At 42.3% G+C, this 19279-nt stretch overlaps 2 protein-coding genes across 4 annotated transcripts; one reads left to right on the top strand and one right to left on the bottom strand.

The window, feature by feature from the left end:
* The first annotated feature begins 177 nt into the window (after nucleotides 1-177).
* rgs20 (regulator of G protein signaling 20) lies at nucleotides 178-11623 on the top strand. Of its 3 annotated transcripts, none has more exons than XM_062557592.1 (5): nucleotides 178-1395; nucleotides 7797-7963; nucleotides 8340-8414; nucleotides 8522-8756; nucleotides 10059-11623. In XM_062557592.1, the coding sequence occupies exons 1-5, from the start codon at nucleotides 1207-1209 to the stop codon at nucleotides 10245-10247; spliced, it is 855 nt and encodes a 284-aa protein (XP_062413576.1). In that variant the 5' UTR covers nucleotides 178-1206; the 3' UTR covers nucleotides 10248-11623. The 3 variants fall into 3 exon arrangements, with proteins under 3 accessions (XP_062413576.1, XP_037313106.1, XP_037313107.1); XM_037457209.2 differs by lacking the exon at nucleotides 178-1395 and adding an exon at nucleotides 5766-6129; XM_037457210.2 differs by lacking the exon at nucleotides 178-1395 and adding an exon at nucleotides 6136-6419.
* Nucleotides 11624-12903: 1280 nt separating this feature from the next.
* Nucleotides 12904-17977, bottom strand: tcea1 (transcription elongation factor A (SII), 1). Its single transcript, XM_037457206.2, has 10 exons — nucleotides 17624-17977; nucleotides 16693-16755; nucleotides 16505-16610; nucleotides 15846-15945; nucleotides 15551-15696; nucleotides 15351-15407; nucleotides 14292-14446; nucleotides 14068-14214; nucleotides 13763-13834; nucleotides 12904-13302 (listed from the first exon to the last, which is right to left on the bottom strand). Exons 1-10 carry the CDS (start codon nucleotides 17855-17857, stop codon nucleotides 13294-13296), a joined length of 1089 nt encoding a protein of 362 aa, XP_037313103.2. The 5' UTR covers nucleotides 17858-17977; the 3' UTR covers nucleotides 12904-13293.
* Between the last annotated feature and the right edge of the window lie 1302 nt (nucleotides 17978-19279).

Here is a 19279-nt window from a genome sequence, read left to right as displayed (position 1 = left end):
CGAATATATAACGTTAGAGTGTACAAATTAATACCGTAAATCAGTGAAAATGCCATTGTTGTTCTGAAAGGCAGCACACAGATAGCAATCGTGATATGTCAAACATATATAGTACAATAAAAAGTACAATATATTCTTCTGAAGAGAAGTATAGAAGTATAAAGTAGACATAAATAAAGACACATTTTGAGTACTTTAAATTGACTGTGCCTACTTTCCACCATCACCTGTAACAAATGAACTTTATGCATGTTTTTATAAAGGTTGGGGAATTATTATGTTTTTTTGGGTCTAAAATATTGCCAATATCACTAATCATATATATTGCAATAATAGTTATAATAATAATAGCTATTATTAAAATGATTATAAACAGTTAATGTCCATATAGACAAATTACTTGATAGAAACACAAGAAACTAATTCATGTACTGAATTTAAAATGACCACGTATAAGTTCTGTGTAGTTGACTAACTGCTTGTCAATATAATATTTCATTAAACTTCAGTCAATCCAAGACAATAAGCGACATTATCAGCGAGGTGGGACCCCCAATTGTGCCTGTGGGAAGATGACCGAGAACTGAAGTCCGTGGATATCTCATAGTGAAGAGCTCTGATCGGTGTTCATCCTTGTGACTGCAATGTGCAACGTGACCAAGCGCGTCGCCAGAAACGTCAGTGCCACAGAGTGCACATATCAATGGTGCATCGCGTCCATATGTTTCCCCCCATTGCCAATGTGTTTTAATCCAGTCTATAGCATGGGAGATTTTATCAAGGAGCGCATACAATCACAAATGAATCCACGTCTGTCACACATCCTTTCTCTCTCCATCTCACTCAGACGCTAAGACCTCCTGGCTTAATCGGGCCTAAGCCGGTGAGACGCAGTAAAGCACAGAGGAATCAGGATTGCATCCAGTGGGGACATTGTCCTAATCCCCTTCTGCCCTCTCCTTTGTAAACACTCTTCTCTCGGTCAGGGTCACTGATGCTTCTTTCGCCTCTCACTCTCTCTCTCTCTCTCCCTCCGTCTCCCTCTTTCTCTCTCTCTCTATCTCTCTCTCTCTCTCTTCCTCACACAATGGGCTTCAGAACAGGCGTCGAAACAACATAGTGCAAAAGGAGCAACAAGAGTGGATTTGTTGTGATGCCTGAAAGACTCGAGCCTCCCGTGGCGAGTGAGTCCTCGTGGTTCGGAGCATGACATGTGGTAGAGAGGCGAGGCACTGGGAGATCAGGCCCACGTCTGCTCTGCGGTGGATCAGACAGACCAGGGCCCAGATGTGGCGGCGGATCCGGGGACTTGTCCGGGCCTTCCGGCGTCGTGTTGGATACCCAGTGACCTACAATGACCCAGTCCCAGAGGAACAGGAGATGGTGTGCCTTGAGGTATGAGCATGTTTTAGTTTTTGTCCCCACAAAAAGCACGAGTGTGTTTGATTAAAAGCATCGTTATCTAGAATGACCAGTATTCTTATTATTCTTGTTATCATTTTGGAGAAAAAACTGTGAAAAGTCACCATCCTACATGTAAAATGACAGCTGTACAAGGCTGTTGACTTTATTTTGCAATTTGAGTTCAGAGTTGTTTTTCTTAGTTGTTGCAGAAATGAGCCAACAAATAACAAAAAAAACATAATTGTGTTGCTGAAGTATTGCCTCCAAATAGTTAAGTTTGACAGGCTGGTAAACTTTAGCTAAATGTCTACTCATATCTATAAGATTATATTTGTTTCTTATTCTTAATCAGCTTCAGTGAATTACACATTGAAAATATTATGGTTTTGTTGTTGTTATGTTAACATGACTGCTGTTTTCTGAGCCTCAGCTGCTTCTTGTCAAACTTCTATGTGGGGAAGTAGCCTACTTAGTGTCTGAAGGAGGCGTAAGGAGATTAAAAGAAGATAGTGTGTCTTGAAATAGTGTGATACCAGTCATTGGAAATCTATATTAAGTTGTGCAGCCACACACAGACAAACAAACTACCCGACAGGCCTGTTTCGACGTCCCGATTCATTAGTGAGTGGATAATAGATCTAGTCATTATTAATAATAGTCATAAAATGCTGTATGGCAGCATTTAATTATTCTTTTTAAATGATAAAATAAGGATTTTGTGATAGCGTTCTGTAGTGAGGAGGATTGTGTTCATATTCACAAAGGAGAGGAAAGAGCAGCCGCAGAAACTGCTCCCATAACCAAGTGGGAGGACGTAGGAGTCAGTTCAGTTCAATCTACACATTTGTTTCCTGGCCAGGTGTCTGAGAGCAGGACTGAATGTTGTTGAATTACAGTCAAAATATTTAGCATCGTGACCAAAATTGAATGGCAATAAAAGATTATGAAATAAATCAATTTAGCCCTGCAGTCCTTTAGAGATTTTTTTTAAATCACAAGGGACATATTCAATTGAAAATGAAAAATGTAAATGGATGCATCTAAACCTGCAGGTTGCTTTAGGGTTCCACACGTTCATTTTGCAAACCTGGCGCCTCCGTTACCCACAATGCAACCCCAAAAATAGTTTTGTTAGAGATTTGGGTGCGTTATGCAAAGAAAAGATAATGTAGCCACAAGCAGCTAGCCTCAAGCCTCGATGAGGAGCGGGCTACAGGGCTCTGGTGAGATTAGACTTTTTATTTTTCCCTTCACACCTCTATTATATTTATGTTTTCTATTTCCAAACTTGTAGTCTTCCGACCCAGGTGACAGAGGACTCGGGTGATAACACCTGAAGCAATTTGACTTTGAGCTGTAAGATCAGGGGTTCCCTTTCAACTGCAGAAAGTTTGCACATATAGATGTTATTACCAAGACATTTAATTAAAACTTTGCATTTTTACCTTTTATTAGTACATTTAAAGTTGAAACTCATACAGACATTTTGACTCGTCATGTGAGACAGGGTTTAATGAATACCACTATAAGTTTCAAGTGCCCAGTAAGTATAATTTCCCTATAATCACCTGGTCCATGCTTATTTAAGATAACATATCCCAGATTACTTAACCCCATGTTTCACTGATTACCACCCACATAGAATCTACAAAATGCCATTAGAAGTGCTCGCCTTTCCCACTGACAGTTTTCATTTAAAGAGAAATTGGCCATGTTGTCAGTTTAAAAATACACTTTCTTGCCCTATTAGAGCTACCAATATCCATGTATTGTATTGTACCATAGATTCATCCATACTCCATCATTGTAAGAGGTTAAATTAGAGAGTATTTAATAGCTGTACTGAATCTTATCACTGCAATAAATTAATCACGTTCAATTTGATTCCTTAATTATGCTGCAACTGTAATTTCATAACCTTTTATAATGCTGTTCATTTGTTAATATAGGGTCAAATTACAATTACAGGCACTGAACCAGTGTCCTTGTAACTATCGACTGTCTCAAGAGCTCCTGCACATTTGAAGATGAGCGTCGTAATGTCTGTCTGCACGGATTATTGAAATGATATTTCAGTTTATAAAAGGTTCTTTTGACATTCCATTATTGTAAAAGTATTTGTTCATTGATGTTGTCATCTGTGTTTAAAGTGTTTTTTCTCTTTTTATTTCATGGTAGCAACCTGAATAACCTCTCGAGGGACCATAAAGAAATAAATGTAACATCAAATAGCAGTACAATAACAATCAATTCCTGCAACATTTATAATGATAAACTTTCAAGAAAAAGGTCAGATAGAGTCACAACAGGATGCTGTGTGGACAAAGCTATAAAAAGCTTTTCTCCTGGCGGGCTTTAAAATGTCTTTAAATCAGCTAAATAGAATTGTTTTTACCCCTGTGATGGTGGTAATTTGGACAATCAGTTTGTATGGAGAAGTCCGGCCAAGAGTGAGATGGGTAATGTGATGTTTAAGTAAAAAACACAAGAACAAATGACTGTGTAACCATGTTACAGGGATTAAGACTCTTAGCATGTTTTATTACATTGACATTAACAGTGCAAAGAATACACCCGGGGGAAATTCATTAGAAAAAAAATGGAGAAAAAAAAAAGAGTTCTTGCCATCTCGGTCATTGGGATTAGACGCCATATCTTCACCTTCAAAAATGCTCTCCGACACCCCCCGTATGATCCATTGAGGTGGTAATAACACTTCCTCTTCTGTGCAAATCTGCCTAGACTTACTTTCCTCAAAGCTTTGCAATGCTTTGAATCCTCTTCATCACACCCAGAAAATACTTTATTCATCCTGTCCCAAAGCTTTGGTGTCCTACTCCTCCGTGTGACCTTGTGTATTCAGACTCCCTCCTCCACTTGGCGTTGTGCTCTCCAAGGGAAAAGTCTGTGTGCTCATCAAAATCACACCAGCGTAAAAACATCTTTCGTTGCTCGCGTGTGTCCTCTTGCGTGTGTGTGCGTGTTTATATCAATCTCTCATGGCTATTTGTGGGTCTGTGTTGCATAACATGAGCACAGGGGAAGGTGTTAAATGAAGTGTTGTGGAGAAAGTCACATGTTCGTATCTCTGGAGGGGGACAACGATGTGTGCATGTGAAGGGCATGCCCCAGTTCAGCACAGTAATTAATCTGGACAGGAAAGAATTCCCTTCTTTTCCTTTTTTTGGGGGGGGGGGGGACAAGATAACAGAGCAGATGAATGCTTAATGGTTCAATAGGCAGTATCAGGAAACAGCAGCAGAACTGTGCAGGGTGTAAAATAAAGTCTTTCAGTTTTGTAGTGCAGGCGGTCACATTTTGCAGCAAAGACAAATCTGGACTAAAAACGTAACCCAGTCTGCACAAATGTCGGTGTAAATTAAGTAGAAAATCTGATAAAATATAACATATTGCACTACACATTTGCAGAATAGGAAGAGTGCCACCTGGTGTTTGCACAACGCAAATCATGATGTGCGCCTATACCTTAAACAAGGCATATTGCATTGAGAGAGATGTGTGAGTAAGTAAATGGCATCCCATTATCTAGAGCTTGAGTCGACTGTCATGGTTTAATGCTCACACAAGCACGGTAAATATGAGGTATCTCACTATAGAGATCGCATCTCGCAAACATAGCCTTGCCTTTGATTATTTCACACGGCCATCGAGAAGGTATGAGTCAGTCGATGCGCATGGAGAAAACATAACATTATTGCTGCAGTTCGAGCTGCCTTCAGATGGCAGTGTTGTCTTCCACATCAGACCTGTACTGTAGACTAGAGAGCACAGAGGAGCCTGCCTGTCACCTGTGAGAGAGTTAAATCACTGAATGCTGAAATGCGACTGGTACCTTGACATGAGCAACCTGTGTCTTCAACAGGGACAGAACAGATTGTTGCATCGAGAGAAGCAATGCAAAACATGTAATGTGTATTATCTCTTAACTCAATCCATAGGTATTCTATTTAATTCAGGTTTAAACAACTGTGTGTGCATTGTGCACGGATGTGTATGCATTGACAGAATTGTGTCAATCAATCAATCCATTTTTTATTTCAGACTCGATGTGTGTGTATGAGGATGGGTCCTATTATGCAGTACAAAAGTGTGTGACGGGATAATTAGATTAAATTAGAAGTCCTGCAGTGTTTACAAAATATTAAAAATGAAGCAGTTTTCTTGCATGTTATGCATGGGTCAGCCAGGAATGTGTGAACATTTAACTCACTGTAAAAGGTCTGCCCAAACCTCACAAATGATGTAACGCTGGTTGATAACGTCAGAGAGGTTTAACTGCTGCAGTCTCTCAGTTTCTGGTTGTTTCAGCACCACAGACAGCGACTTCAAAGCAAAGGTGCATGTGCCAACAAAGTATGGCTTTTTTTTCTATTTCTGGATATTTGGTGTTTTGTAAATTACTTAAATGTCACAAAAGCTCGAGGTAAGCTTATGTGCGGTGAGGGTCCTTCATTATAAACTGACAACATGCAGCTGTCGCTGCTTGAATAGCCCGGTACCAGGCAGAGTGAAGGACCTGTACTGTAAAAACCAGTGCCATACTGTCGGGCTTTAAGCTCTTCACTGGGCTACTACGCGCCGGAGAGAAGACGCATGCGTACTGACTTGAAGCAGCCGGTCGGGGGGGAAAAAAACCCTTATGTGCCATCGGATGTAATCAAGGCAAAGAATTACCTCTTCTCGCTGTGCATACATGGTGAAATTGTAAGTACTGGTGGCCAACCGATGAATCATTGCGCGGACATTTTGCAAGCGGAATATTTGAGGCCGGTTTCCCGGTATTTTAAATGGCATGCCACTATCTTGCTGTACAGTGGGCTTTAAGCAGATCTAGGCAGTGCCTTTTTGGTGGTTGTCCAGGGCAAAGAAGCTCTACGGTTCTTCGTGGTGGCACTTTCCATTGATGTGTTGTGGGAGTTGCTAATGCAATGGTTTCTGCCGATAAAATCGCCCAGGAACCCTTACACCCCAGCGTCGTTCACGTTGCAGCTACGGTAAGATTGAATGAGCATAGCGATATATTTGGTGTTATCATGCTTTATCCCCTGAATGGGTCCGACCCCCCCCCCCCCCCCCGCCCCCCTCACCCCCCATTTCATCGTCTATAGTCAACCCATAGCGTGTACTGCAATTGCGTAAGCTTTGAAGTGACCGACACCTAACGCGTAAAATATGCCATTTGGCAAGACGCACGGAATATGCAGCCGAAGCCTGCTCTGAATCACAGGGAGAGCGCGCGCGGATCCATTTTAGAAATGGCCAAATGGCATTGTATGCACTGAAAGGCTGTGATAGAGCGATGCTGCGGTTATAGATTTACAAGCTGCGCCCTCGGGCCCCCCTCCCATGTACCGAATCTCCTGACATTTTCTTTTGATTTTCTTTTCTTTTTTTTATAAAGCATCCTTTTGTGTGTCAGGTAGTAGCCGGACGATTCCGTGCGTGATGCAAGCGACACAGCTTTGTTACATAAACGATCCGACAGGATTTGGCAGCGTCTGAACTGGTGATGACACATTTGTTAAAAATCAGACAAGAAGTCATTCTGTGAGGATGTCTGTATCTGTAGGCCTACAAACCTTTAAAAGAAATTCTGCTGAATACGAGTCACAGCCATGCATCATTTTTAGATTTCAGCGCAGTAATTTCCCCTGGACATGACACATGTCGCCCTAGGGTGGATGGTAATACGACATCTGACGAGTAAAGACATATTTACATTATTTCCACGTGTATTCGGTGTGCCACTTGATTCCAGTAAGGATTCCAAATCCTTTAATGCACTTTTACACTCAGGCATTCCAATAAGGAGATGTTTTGAATATGTTGGATTACAGTGCGCCCTTGTTTAACAATCAATCCCTTTTACTCGTGCATTTTTATCGTCCACGGGGCACATGCGGTTAGTTTGAGATGACAGGGTCTGAAACCTGCATGGTGGATCTCAATTTTCCTTCACCATACTTTCCCCTCTGAATGGAGCGAACAGCATTCCAAACAGTGTGACCTCTGGGCATGCCAGCACATGCTCTTGCCAGAGAGCACCAGCAGCACACACACACAGGCACACGTACACGTGCATACTGTCGGTGGCAACTGGTGAGTGGTAAATTGAATAAATCTAATTTACCATGGTGATCAAAGTGTTAGCAAGATTGATGCACTGCCAAGGTGTCACAGTGGTGTTTGGTCTCGTTGCAATGCCGGCCGTACCATCTCCATGGCACTGGCAAAAAATGTTATTATACAAAGCTATTTCAGGTCTAAGGATTAAAAAAAAAATGTTTTAACTAAAAGATAAACATCTATAAGTGAAGCAGAATTCCTGAGATCTAAAGCACCGATCACAGCGCCTCTCCTCCGTTTTGCAGCCCATGGGATCAGAGCGGATGGAGATGCGAAAGAGGCAGATGTCGGTGCAGCAGGAGTCGGCAGCGGGGGGAGCGGCACCGGCCCAGCAGGGCCAGCCGGGCCAGGCCAACCCACGGGGCTCAAATGCATGTTGCTTCTGCTGGTGCTGCTGCTGTAGCTGCTCCTGGTAGGTCTTCCCTTACCTCGAGAACGTGCGCCCTTGAGGCCATTGCTGCGCGAGGGACAGCACAGCGTGAGCTACCGTGTCTCATGTTCTTGATCTTAGTGAGTGGATCTGCTGACCATGGAAGTTTAAAATAAAGTGCAGTTCAGTAAGCTCAGTGTGAAACATATTATGTCCTGTGGTTGTATAAATATTGATTTGAGATCTGAAACAAATTGCATTTTGGTGTACATCCTTAAAAAAATGACTGAGAGACATTTATTGATTGTCTATGTGGAAAAAAATGTAATTGGAAAACATGCACAATAAGACAAAATAATGTACATCACATGAAAAAAATCTTTCAATACAGTTAATAATCTGTCTATTTGCCTATCAGGAATGAAGACCGGGATGAAAGGAACCGAAAGGCTTCTTATGACGTCAAGGAGGAGACCTCAGACTGTGAAGACTGGTCAGTTCATTTCACTGCAGGAAAAAAAACGCCAAATCCACGGATTTGCGGGAGCTCATGTTCGAAATCACTCACCCCCCCCCATGTTGTCCTGCGTCTCTCCGCAGCCCGAAGCCCACGCTGGAGGAGGTGCGCACGTGGGGGCAGTCGTTTGACAAGCTAATGTGTTGCCCGGCGGGGAGGAACGCCTTCCGGCAATTTCTTCGCACCGAGTTCAGCGAGGAGAACATGCTCTTCTGGTTGGCCTGCGAGGAGTTCAGCAAAGACGCCAATAAGACTCCGGTAGAGGAGAGGGCTCGCGTCATCTACGAGGACTACATCTCCATTCTCTCGCCTAAAGAGGTCTGACAGCGCGGCTGGATTCGGTGTTGTTTAAAAATGGGCCGGATTTCAAGGTTGAAAATTTTCATGAAAGCTGACAAGTGTTCAGCATCCTTCAATCTCCTCGGTCTCTTTAGCCTTCAAAGAAGCAGTTTGACATTTTGGTAGTGATAGAGCAACAGTAAATCCGGCTAGCACCGAAAGGGGGCAACCGTTGACTCTCTTATTGTGTGAAAGTAACTGCTTGGGACTTTCATCTGCTTACAAGCAACATTAAAAGGCTGCTGTGTGGTGCACCAACAGGGTAAAGACAGAAAACGCAGTCATTTGTTCTTGTGTTTTTTACTTAAACATCACATTACCCATCTCACTCTTGGCCGGACTTCTCCATACAAACTGATTGTCCAAATTACCACCATCACAGGGGTAAAAACAATTCTATTTAGCTGATTTAAAGACATTTTAAAGCCCGTCAGGAGAAAACCTTTTAACAGCTTTGTCCACACAGCATCCTGTTGTGACTCTATCTGACCTTTTTCTTGAAAGTCTTTCCTTAAACGTAGTACACATTGCCGCAGCAAGCATGTCAAATGTCATTTTAAGGCTTAATGTATTTATGTAAGTTAGGCTAAAGCACTTTGATAGCACTCGAATTGAGTCATAGTGGAATGTGGAAATGGTTACATCAGAAAGTTATGCCGTGTTTTGTCTGAATGTGCCTTAGCTACAGCTAACATTAGCTAACAGCTAACTTCATCATCAATTTAGTTGAAGTGTCTAAGAGGACGGTCTATCGCCAGTATGACACGTTGAGTACAGTCCAGTAAAAGGTACAGTTGGTTAGCTTAGCTTAGCAAAAAGACTGGAAACAGCGATTCTGGCTCTTTCCAAAAGTAACAGAATCCATCAAAAAGCATCTCTACAGATTAATTTCTAACCTTTTATACCGTGCTTGTTTGCTCTATTTAAGAAGTTTCAGTGCTGTGCTATGGTAAGTATACGTCGGACTGTAAACTGAAAGTTACACGTTATAATAGTACAGTGCGTAAAGCACTTTTTTTATGGATTAAACCAACAAATCCAGCATACGTTTTCAATTAATGGTCTTTAGAGATGTTGGTTGGGGAATTATGTTAATTTTTATGCTTTTGTGCTGCAAGTCATGACGGTGGTATTCATTTTCTCATCCAACCGTCACTAAGAAAACGCATCTTTTAGATCTCATTTCTCTAAAGAACCAACGTTAGACGGCTTGTCGTTGAGAGTGTCGTCCTTCCTAATTCCAAACCCCCCCCCCCCCCCCACCTTGTTCTTGACTCCCAGGTGAGCCTCGACTCCCGCGTGCGCGAGACCATCAACAGGAACATGCAGGAGCCCAACTTGCAGACGTTCGAAGACGCCCAGCTGCAGATCTACACGCTAATGCAAAGAGACTCATATCCCCGCTACATGAACTCCGCAGCCTACAAAAACCTGCTCAACACTCTGTCAGAGCAGTCCCCCGAATCTTAGGGTGGTGATGACCTGTGATATACAATAACTGTCTTTACCCCCCCCCCCCCACCTCCCCCCTCCCCAATCCCCCATCTTTATTCCCTTTTTTTTAAAAATATTCTTTGTATGTTCAGTGTAGGGGTTACATGAACCCCGGCCTCGGGCCTGGCGTCTCCCAGGGATTTCAGTGCTATCGTGATCTGCACCCGACCCGAAGACACTCAGGTCTCAAAACCCCCGAGGGCTCGACATCACAAGTACTGCTACAGGTCAACATAGCAAAACACTCCAAAGGAATATGAATACAATTGGTTTCTGTTTTAATTTTTCCTTCTTTTGATAGAAATAATCTATTTTATTTGTGTTCAGAGTTTTTTATGGTCCGTCGTTTTTTTTGTATGATTGTTTGGGGGGGGAAATGATTCCTATTGTAGACTATATATATACATATATATATATATTTATGAGTTTGTAAATAGTAAAAATGGAATTGTGGGTATTTTATGTAGAAACGCCTGGTTCTATTTACTGCGTATGAAAATCAAAGCTCGAGTCGAAGGCTACGCGTTAGCTCTACTTGCAGGCAGCTTTGTGGGGTACTGTATGATTTGACCTTGGTTTTTACCCCGTTTTGTTTTCTAACCTCACACTTCGGTACCTGTGACAGTGACTTGGCAACTCCAGTTTGTGTAAAAGATGTGTGTGATTGAGAGAGTGTGGCTATCAGGGAAGTTAGAGAACGTGACGATGGCTTTAATCAATTATAAAAGGGAATTTCTACATTCTATACTCAGTCTTCACCATAGAAGATGGGGAAGATGTATTTAAGATCGATTTTTGTATTCAAGCTTCACTCAATGCAACAGTGTGACATAAGAACCCAAGTAATTCTATTATATTTAAGAGATACACTATTATTTATTGATATCTATTGCCAATCCAACATGTTCAAAGGTATATTTAAGTTCTTTTTTGGAATCATTGACCTAAAATGTAGAAATGTAGGTATATTTTATGGGTTTGTACTTTTCCTGATAATAATTAATAAGAAGTTTATTTCAGAATGTCTCTATTTCAACCAAATTCGTTTTTACCTCTCTATGTTAGTTTCAATGTAAAGCTTTATCCAGAGGCTGGATAGCTTAGCCTAGCTCAGCAGAAAGACTCCGTCCAAAGTTAACTGAATATTCCGTTTGTTTTCATCCAAGAAAGCTGTTTTTTAATCAAATAAACGCTGGTATCCACTTCATCGATTTTTACCAATAACTAGAACATTAAAACAAATGATGTGGTAATCACGTGGGACATTCTTTTGAATGACTCTTAACATTGCAGAATGCTAAATTGAAGTGTCTGAGGTTGACATTTTTTGACCTCTCACCTTGCAGGTTTTTTTTTTTTTACTTTAAACACCTCAACCATGCGTTTCCGCCGCCCACTGAAACTGGAGTTGCCAAGTGTACGTTGATGTATTCCGATAGTTTCAGTTGAGTTACTTTGTTGCCTCACAAACGTGTCACTCAAAGACAAGACCCTCTCATGGGGAAGTGCCTTGACGTTCGATTTTACGACATCTTTCTCATGGGCAACAGTTGTTTTCAGACTCGTGCCGTAGGAGAGGTTACCGGCGCATCGGGGGCCAGGTCACTGGTATCATTGTCCCTCTCTCTCTTTGGCCAAATTATCACACGTTTTGTCTTGATTCCTCAGTCGTGACCACACCGGTCCGTTTTTTTCTTTGGTAGAGCTACCAAAACAGTATGGCAGAGGGTGACGGTCTTTGTTTGCCTCGAAAGACAAAAGGAGGTCAACGGATGGGGCTGTTTGGAGGAGTCCCGCCAGCCCGTCTTCTTCAGGGTGGCCACTTCTACTTGTCTTAGAGTAAACTTTAACTTACTATGTGCAATTTGAGCTGATGGATACACCGAGCAGATCGACCTCAAAACACAATCCAAGCCGCCGGTTTGGAGCGATGCCTATAAATGTTGTTTCTTCTTCTGTTTACTATATGAAATTTGTTATTTTGCGCTGGGTTTACTGAAGAATACATTTAAAAAACAAAAAACAAATAATGTGAATGTTTACAGTATTTGGTTTCATTTCTTTTTCTGCTACTCTCCAAGAAAATAATGACTTGTGGGCATTTTGATTAAGATAAAATAAAGCACAATAATTTTAAAAGACTCATGGCATGATTTCATCACCAAACCACACAAGCATCAAGTACTAAAAACAACAGATCTAAATACTGTTGAGAGCCTAAAGACACTTTAAGGATTGGAATAGATCAATAATACCATAGTGTGATAACAGGAATTAAAAGAAAATGTTGCAGCTAGTTTAATATAGTATGACATGAGTTAGTTCTTACTACTGCATGGGTTGGGTTGGGGCGAGGGTTAGGCAGCACAACGGCTTGTCGACATGGAGTGGTTGCACCTGGCAATTAGAAGGAAAAAAATGGACCTACGGGAAAGGGAAACAATTGTGTGTCTTCCCTGGTTCCGCCAATGACGTTAGCCTGTGCCTGGACAGATTAATATGCACGCATCTGCATTCACTTTGATGTGATGAATATTCCACCAATAAAACACACACACACACCTCTCAGATCCTCAGTGGCATTAGTATAACGTTCAAGACTCGCATGACCAAAGGAGACTGAAACCTAATGGAAAAATCAGTTATTTTTAATCAAATGGAGTACATTTTATTGGGCAATTAAATAAAGCAATGTTGTGAGGGAAAAGCAAAACAACATCGTCCAAAGTGTTAAAACTACATATAAAAAAATGCAGATAAAAGAGAATGAGACGAGATTGACCGCATATATCTGACAGTGGACAAAAACAACTAATAACAATTGTAAAATATTTCGGGGGGGGGGGGGGCATTGGGGAACGGACAATGAGCTCAGATCGAGGAACAGGATATTTATTCAAACGGTAACCTGTTGCATCTTTGTATGGCGTGTGGTGGTCCACAAAAAATACAAAGCTCCAATCTGTTGCAGAGAGACAACCTGGTCCAGGAGTCGTGGTACTTGTCGGAGGGCAGCGCACATTCAGCAGAACTGGGACACAGAAAACACAGAATGAATCCTCATGTACTGGAATATTTCCATTAAACGCTAAAGATTGTTTCATGCATGAAAACTTGAGTTGAAACTTCTTCCAAGACCACAAATATTGATTTCATGTATATTTAATTTTTAATAATTAAAAATGGCAAGTGGTTAAATACGTGGTGCAAATTCATAGACAAAGTTGTAATAGATGCATTAAGTCAACTTCTGTAAATATTCAACCTTCAGGAACCTCCCCCCCCCAAAAAAAAATCAGATGTAGGTAGAATGTTTGCGAGTTTCATGTATATAGTTAGTTAATTTATTAATTCTTCTATGAATTAAACTAATAAATCATTAAGTCAAAGGGGAAGGACTGGATTTCTTTTGGAATTAAACCCTGTTGATGCTGGTGCAATGTGTGGCGAGACTTGAATGGAGTCAACGAAGGCCCCGTTACACAACATACCTTCCATCGATTCCCGCAGTCGTTACAGAACACAAACGTAGTCATCGGCTCATCAGCACTGCGGGTTTGAACCTGTAAAAGGACAAAAACACACGCAGTCCAATTATGACCACATCAAACTGAACAGACGAGGGCGGCTGTCCAAACCCAACTCGACCCACGGAGGACTCAAACCGCAGGCACTTGACGAGGAGGATGTCGCCGTAGCAACGTACCGACGCCCGATGCCCTGAAACGAACGCTGCCACCGCAGCGCGCCGGGCCTACCGAAACATCTCAATCGAAGCACAAGTGGTTGTCCGTACCTGTGTGTAGGTGCAGCACTTCCCCTTGCACTTCCCGCAGGTGAACAGGTCTGTCTGAGTGCCTCCCGTGGTGGCCATCTGGTGGTCCCTGACGGCCTCTTTGGTCAAATTCTTTCTCATTTCTTTCAGCTCATCGCTGGCCATTTCCTACAGAAGCAAAAGAGTGCGCGTTATGATGAGTGCACCGACGCAACACGCCGTTTGCCAACAGACGGCACACAAACCTCTGCGGTCATCTTAGCCATCCTCTCGGGCGTTACGCTGCCACACAGCACTGTCCTCCTTAGATTCGGGTTCTTCATGTCCTTCAAATTCGAGATTCGGCTCCGCACACGGCTCTTGTATTTTGGGTCTGTGTTCTTAAACTCTTGAAAGATTAGTGCCGGTAGGTCAAGGAACACATGACTGACAATATGCGTTTTATGGTTTCGATTGTAAAAATTGTAAAAAAAGCCTATGACTACATTAATAACTCAGGTCCTCCAGAATTTGGATAATTTAAATGCCTGCATTCAATGACTTTACCTTGGAAAGAGGAAACGGCTTAAAATGGATATTTCACCAGTTTCTGACATATTTCACACAAGGGGGCCCTTGAGCAGGGGGGGGGGCAGTTTTCCAGGGACCATCTCTTTATTGTCACACTGATTAAGAATATGCTTTCTGCCATTTGTACACTGCAACGCCATTCACACCATTTGTATTCAAAAACCCATTTCATCATAATGGGCAGAAACATTTAAATATGAATCATGTAAAATAACACTTTTAAGCATTGGCTCTTTTTACTGTAACTGATCTGAAAATCGTTCACACAATTAACTGCAGGAAAAGGGAATAAATCAGAAACACACATTTAAGTAAGTGCTTCCGCTTTGAAATAATCAACTTATTGAAATCCTTGATAGAACGCTGTTAACAGAGCGTAAACAGAATCTATCACAACAGCTTTATGGATTACATTGCTGTAATTAAGCCCCTTTTTATGGGAATCTTCACCACGAGAAAAGTGATGACTTGTGACAGATTGACATTATGCTTGTTTTATTAGGGGCAACTCGTCCTCATCCGTGGATGCGCACTTTTTAACGATACAGCAGTCTCATAATTCAGAGGAAGCTCGACAGACCCCTGGGGCCCCTGAACCTGAACTACGATTGGAAGATTAATTAATGATGAGGCACAGCTCTAATGAGCTTATCTTTATCACTGGCATCCAAAAAGTACGTCTATAAAATCATTTAAAAACTCATTAAAAAAAAACTTTCAATATAAAAGGATATCTTCTTCAATCTGTGCTCCCAGTTCATCGCAATCGGCGCCAATAGCAATATGATCATCTGTGGGAGAAAAAAAAAGATAGAAAGCCACACCAGGGACATTAAATGACAATTACGTTAAATAAAGCGGATAGTCAGGAGCCACTGTAACAGATATCTTATTTATAAAATGTGTTCATAGATTTTTATAACAACAGCGTTACCTCCGGCTTGTAAAGCGGCGGCCAGCAACTCTCGGCACTTGATCCTGATCGAGTCGGAGGTCCTGGGGGCGCGAGGGAAGGTGTTGATCAACGTGTTGGTGGAAACTTCAGCAGGCTCACTCTTGCTGCTGGAGTTACTGCTAGAGCTGCCGGGGGGGGGGGGGGGGGGGGGGGGGAAAGACAGCATATTAAGACAGAACACATCTGCAGGTCAAAGACCCGAAGTAACAATGCTCAGTAACGTCACTACGCGTTTAAAAAAAAAAGAAGACGAATATTGTTATCGTCTTGTCACCTTTCTTCTTTTGCTTCTGGGCTTCCCTGCGAGGGAGAAACAGGCGTTGTTGGCTCTTTCCTCTTTTCATCCGAAGGTTTCTCTCCACCACCGGGTTCATCTAAAGTGGCAGGAGTCAGATAATAATAACATAAGAGGACGACAACAGCAAAGAACAACTTTATAAATGAAGAACTGCTTGCCAGTTGGAAGCTCTGCACAAAGAAAACGTTGTTATTACTCTTGTGCATACACATGTCATAAAGGCAGCAAACGTGAACACCATCATATTATTTCTGCATCACCCAATAGCTCAAACTTCCTAAGAACCTTAAAGGGTTCCCGGCTGAGACATGAATGTCTTCACCGACAGTACAGGCTGCGGTTCATTCATGAGAAAACACTGCCGGGTGGGAATAGATTAGAACGATTTAATTAAGGTTCTCCAAATGGAGATGTTTGACAGCTGGTACGCCCAGAGCGCGACGTGTTACAATAAGCAAAGGATCCAAATTGGCTTGGACTTCATAAAGCCAATCAAGTGAAAAAGAAACGGTAAGATTGGCTCTTGGTACAATCATGAATAACAGCTTGGGAAATAAAAATGATCTCTCCAGAAACATGACAGATAACAACAGAATTCACAGGTTTTGGTAGAACAGGGAAAAGCAAATAGTTACCCAAAAGCTTCTTCCAGGATTTGATCAAGGCCTTGGCTAAGGAGGTTACCTCATCATCTGTGCTCTGCTTGCGGATGGCGTTAACGGACATCCCGATTCTGGTGGACTGAGGAAAGACACGGTGTCAACGCTTCAGGGTTCGGGACACGGACTGCTGCGCCTCAAGAAGAAATGAGCAAAAAAGGTACCTGAAGCAGCTCGAGAGTCATGGGGATACTTCGCAGCTCCTTCAATAAGTCCAAGGCACCGGCCTGCAGAGGAGAGCGTGGTCAGGTTTGGTTTCTCATGAATCCTGAGCTTCACTAGAAGAGTTATCTCAATGAACAGGAATATTTCAGGCTCTAGTTGCACTAGCTAAAGTAATTCATCTGGAGGAACGAGTAACCAATTGACAGAAAACGTTTTTGCTAAGTGATCGAATGGAAATTTCAAGCATGATTAACACGTTAACGTGCACTAAAGACTAGATTTCCCGATTATTAAATAAAATCAACCTTATTTTTTATTGGACCTTTGGTTAGACATAGGGAGTCGTTGAAAGTGATGACACATGTTCAAACTCAATCGGATCCATAATTGAAAACGAAACTTAATTCTCAACTTCAGATCCTTCTATCCGTCGGATTACACATAAAATAACTTAGTAACATGACATCAGCTTGGCGGCTAAAAGTTCATAACAAGCATTTCCAAAGTCCAAAAACACAACAGAAATGACGAGGACAGTCGTACAACCCCATTTCATATTTCGACACCAAACTAACCCCTTTCTACTTCACCTCTTGGACTGATCAGATCCAGCATGTTTCTGCGCTGTAGTGTAACTTACAGTACCAGCAGGGACTGGTGAGCGGCTAGGTGGCTAGCTGCTAGCAACACATAAACATACTTTAGTTAGCTCATGCGGCTAGCCAGTTAGCTACAACTGCAGGAAACGTGACAGTAACTGAGGGGATTGTCGCTCGTCTGTAACCAACAGTCCCGTTTGACAGGCTACCGGATTAATTAGCTGGTCAGTAAGCAGCTACCCCCTCCATAACAGCCCATTAGCGCCAACGCTAGCTGCACATAAACATCAGCAGGCAGGAGGTGAGCATCCATTCTTCTCAGGCATCTCACCCCGTTTTTCTTCTGCGCCATTTTATCCATCTTCTTTGCTATTCTGATGATTTCGTCTTCCTCCTTTTTGCCCATGTTGACTTGTCCGATTGAACCCAATAGACCGGGAGCTAATAGGAAAGCAATTCGCGAGAAAGAACAGGCGAACGCAGCGAGGGAGGCGGCGTCTACTTGAGGGACCGGGACCGCACACTGACCCTCCGCCGCGCAGCAAGGCATGAGTAGCCGATGCATGATGACCTCAGGGAGAGCTAATCGTTTCGGAGTCCGCGATCCTTTTGGCAGCCGTCCGAGCAGTGAGAACGGTTATTCACCAGCTCTCATTTACCAGATTAAACCAAATGGGATACATTAGTTACAAAAACCCATATATATATATGCCTGTATTTCCTTGTAGTTCCGTGTCCTCAAGATACCAAAAGCTGGCCTGCATATCGGCAGTTTCGCCATCTGTCGATAGGTGGCGCCAACGTTCCACCTGTAGATTTTCCTGGGTTAAAGAATTAACTGTTTTTTACATTAGTAGTGATGAAATGTTTTAAATGTTCTGTCCTGACCTGAAACAATTTATTTAATAATCAATAAGTCGAAAATAAAAGAAATGTAATTAATATAATGGGGTGTCCTCTTTTTTGGGATTATTTGATGGTGTACGTGGTGTATATACACAAACCACTTGAGAAAAGAAATTTCAGATTAATCTAATGAAAATAATATATCTAACATCACAACTAAGATTCAACAACAATGAACAGGATGTGGAAGTAGTAAAAATATACGTAATTGTAGCCGTTTGATATTTGTCTTTTTTTCAAGTCAACGTGGGTGGTTTTACGAAGTTTTAAAGATGATCGAAAGACAATTTAGTCAGTTGCAAATATATAGGGGTCTTAAAACATGTCCCCCTAAGCAGGAGTTGACACTGGATTATCCATCCGCTTCAGTCCTGCTGAGGGCCTTTTTCAGGAATATCCTATCCCATAATAGGATAGATTTTTCAGGCCTTTAGATGAAGGCACGGCCGTAATGCAGATAAGACCTTTGAGCGAGGCCTCGATGATCGCTCAGATCTTATACTGCAGTTATGTGGCTCAGAGAGACTCGCTATTTTGGATCTCACTAATCCAAACAGATCAGCATGTGACCTAGTGATTAAAGGTTAGGCAATCAACGCAAATTATTTGACCTGAGTACAAAAAATTGAGATGTGCTTCTTATCATAGTCACCACTAACATACGGTGTATAGTTTTTAAAACACAGCCAGTGCCAAACGTGCCGTATCAGTTTAATGCAGTTTTAATTATATGATTGCGTGCACTTTAAATACGAGCCGTGTGGGAACTTCTGTGTTCTGTTCGACCCACGCCGCCCGGGTCCGTCGGTCAACCCCAACCAGACGATCCCCCTCGTCCAGCACAGTGCACATGTGAGTGGGAGGCATCAGCCGCTTTCAGTCCGTCCGTGGCCGCTGATACTTGGCACCGTTGTCCGGTTACTGCAGCATAGTGACACAGCTCTCACCCCATAATGCAATTAAAAACATTAGCCCCTGAATAAACGTCTACAACAGCTACAGACGTTCGGGTTGCCCCTTTTGGCCTTTGCGAGCTGTGTCACAAAGCGGCGGTATTCAAGCCACTACACGGGTCGCGTTG

This window comes from Pungitius pungitius, chromosome 15 (genome assembly GCF_949316345.1).
Source record: "Pungitius pungitius chromosome 15, fPunPun2.1, whole genome shotgun sequence".
In the NCBI taxonomy this organism is placed as follows: Eukaryota; Metazoa; Chordata; class Actinopteri; order Perciformes; family Gasterosteidae; genus Pungitius; species Pungitius pungitius.
The sequence above is the reverse complement of the archived record's forward strand: the minus strand, read 5'-3'. Positions and strand labels throughout refer to the sequence as shown.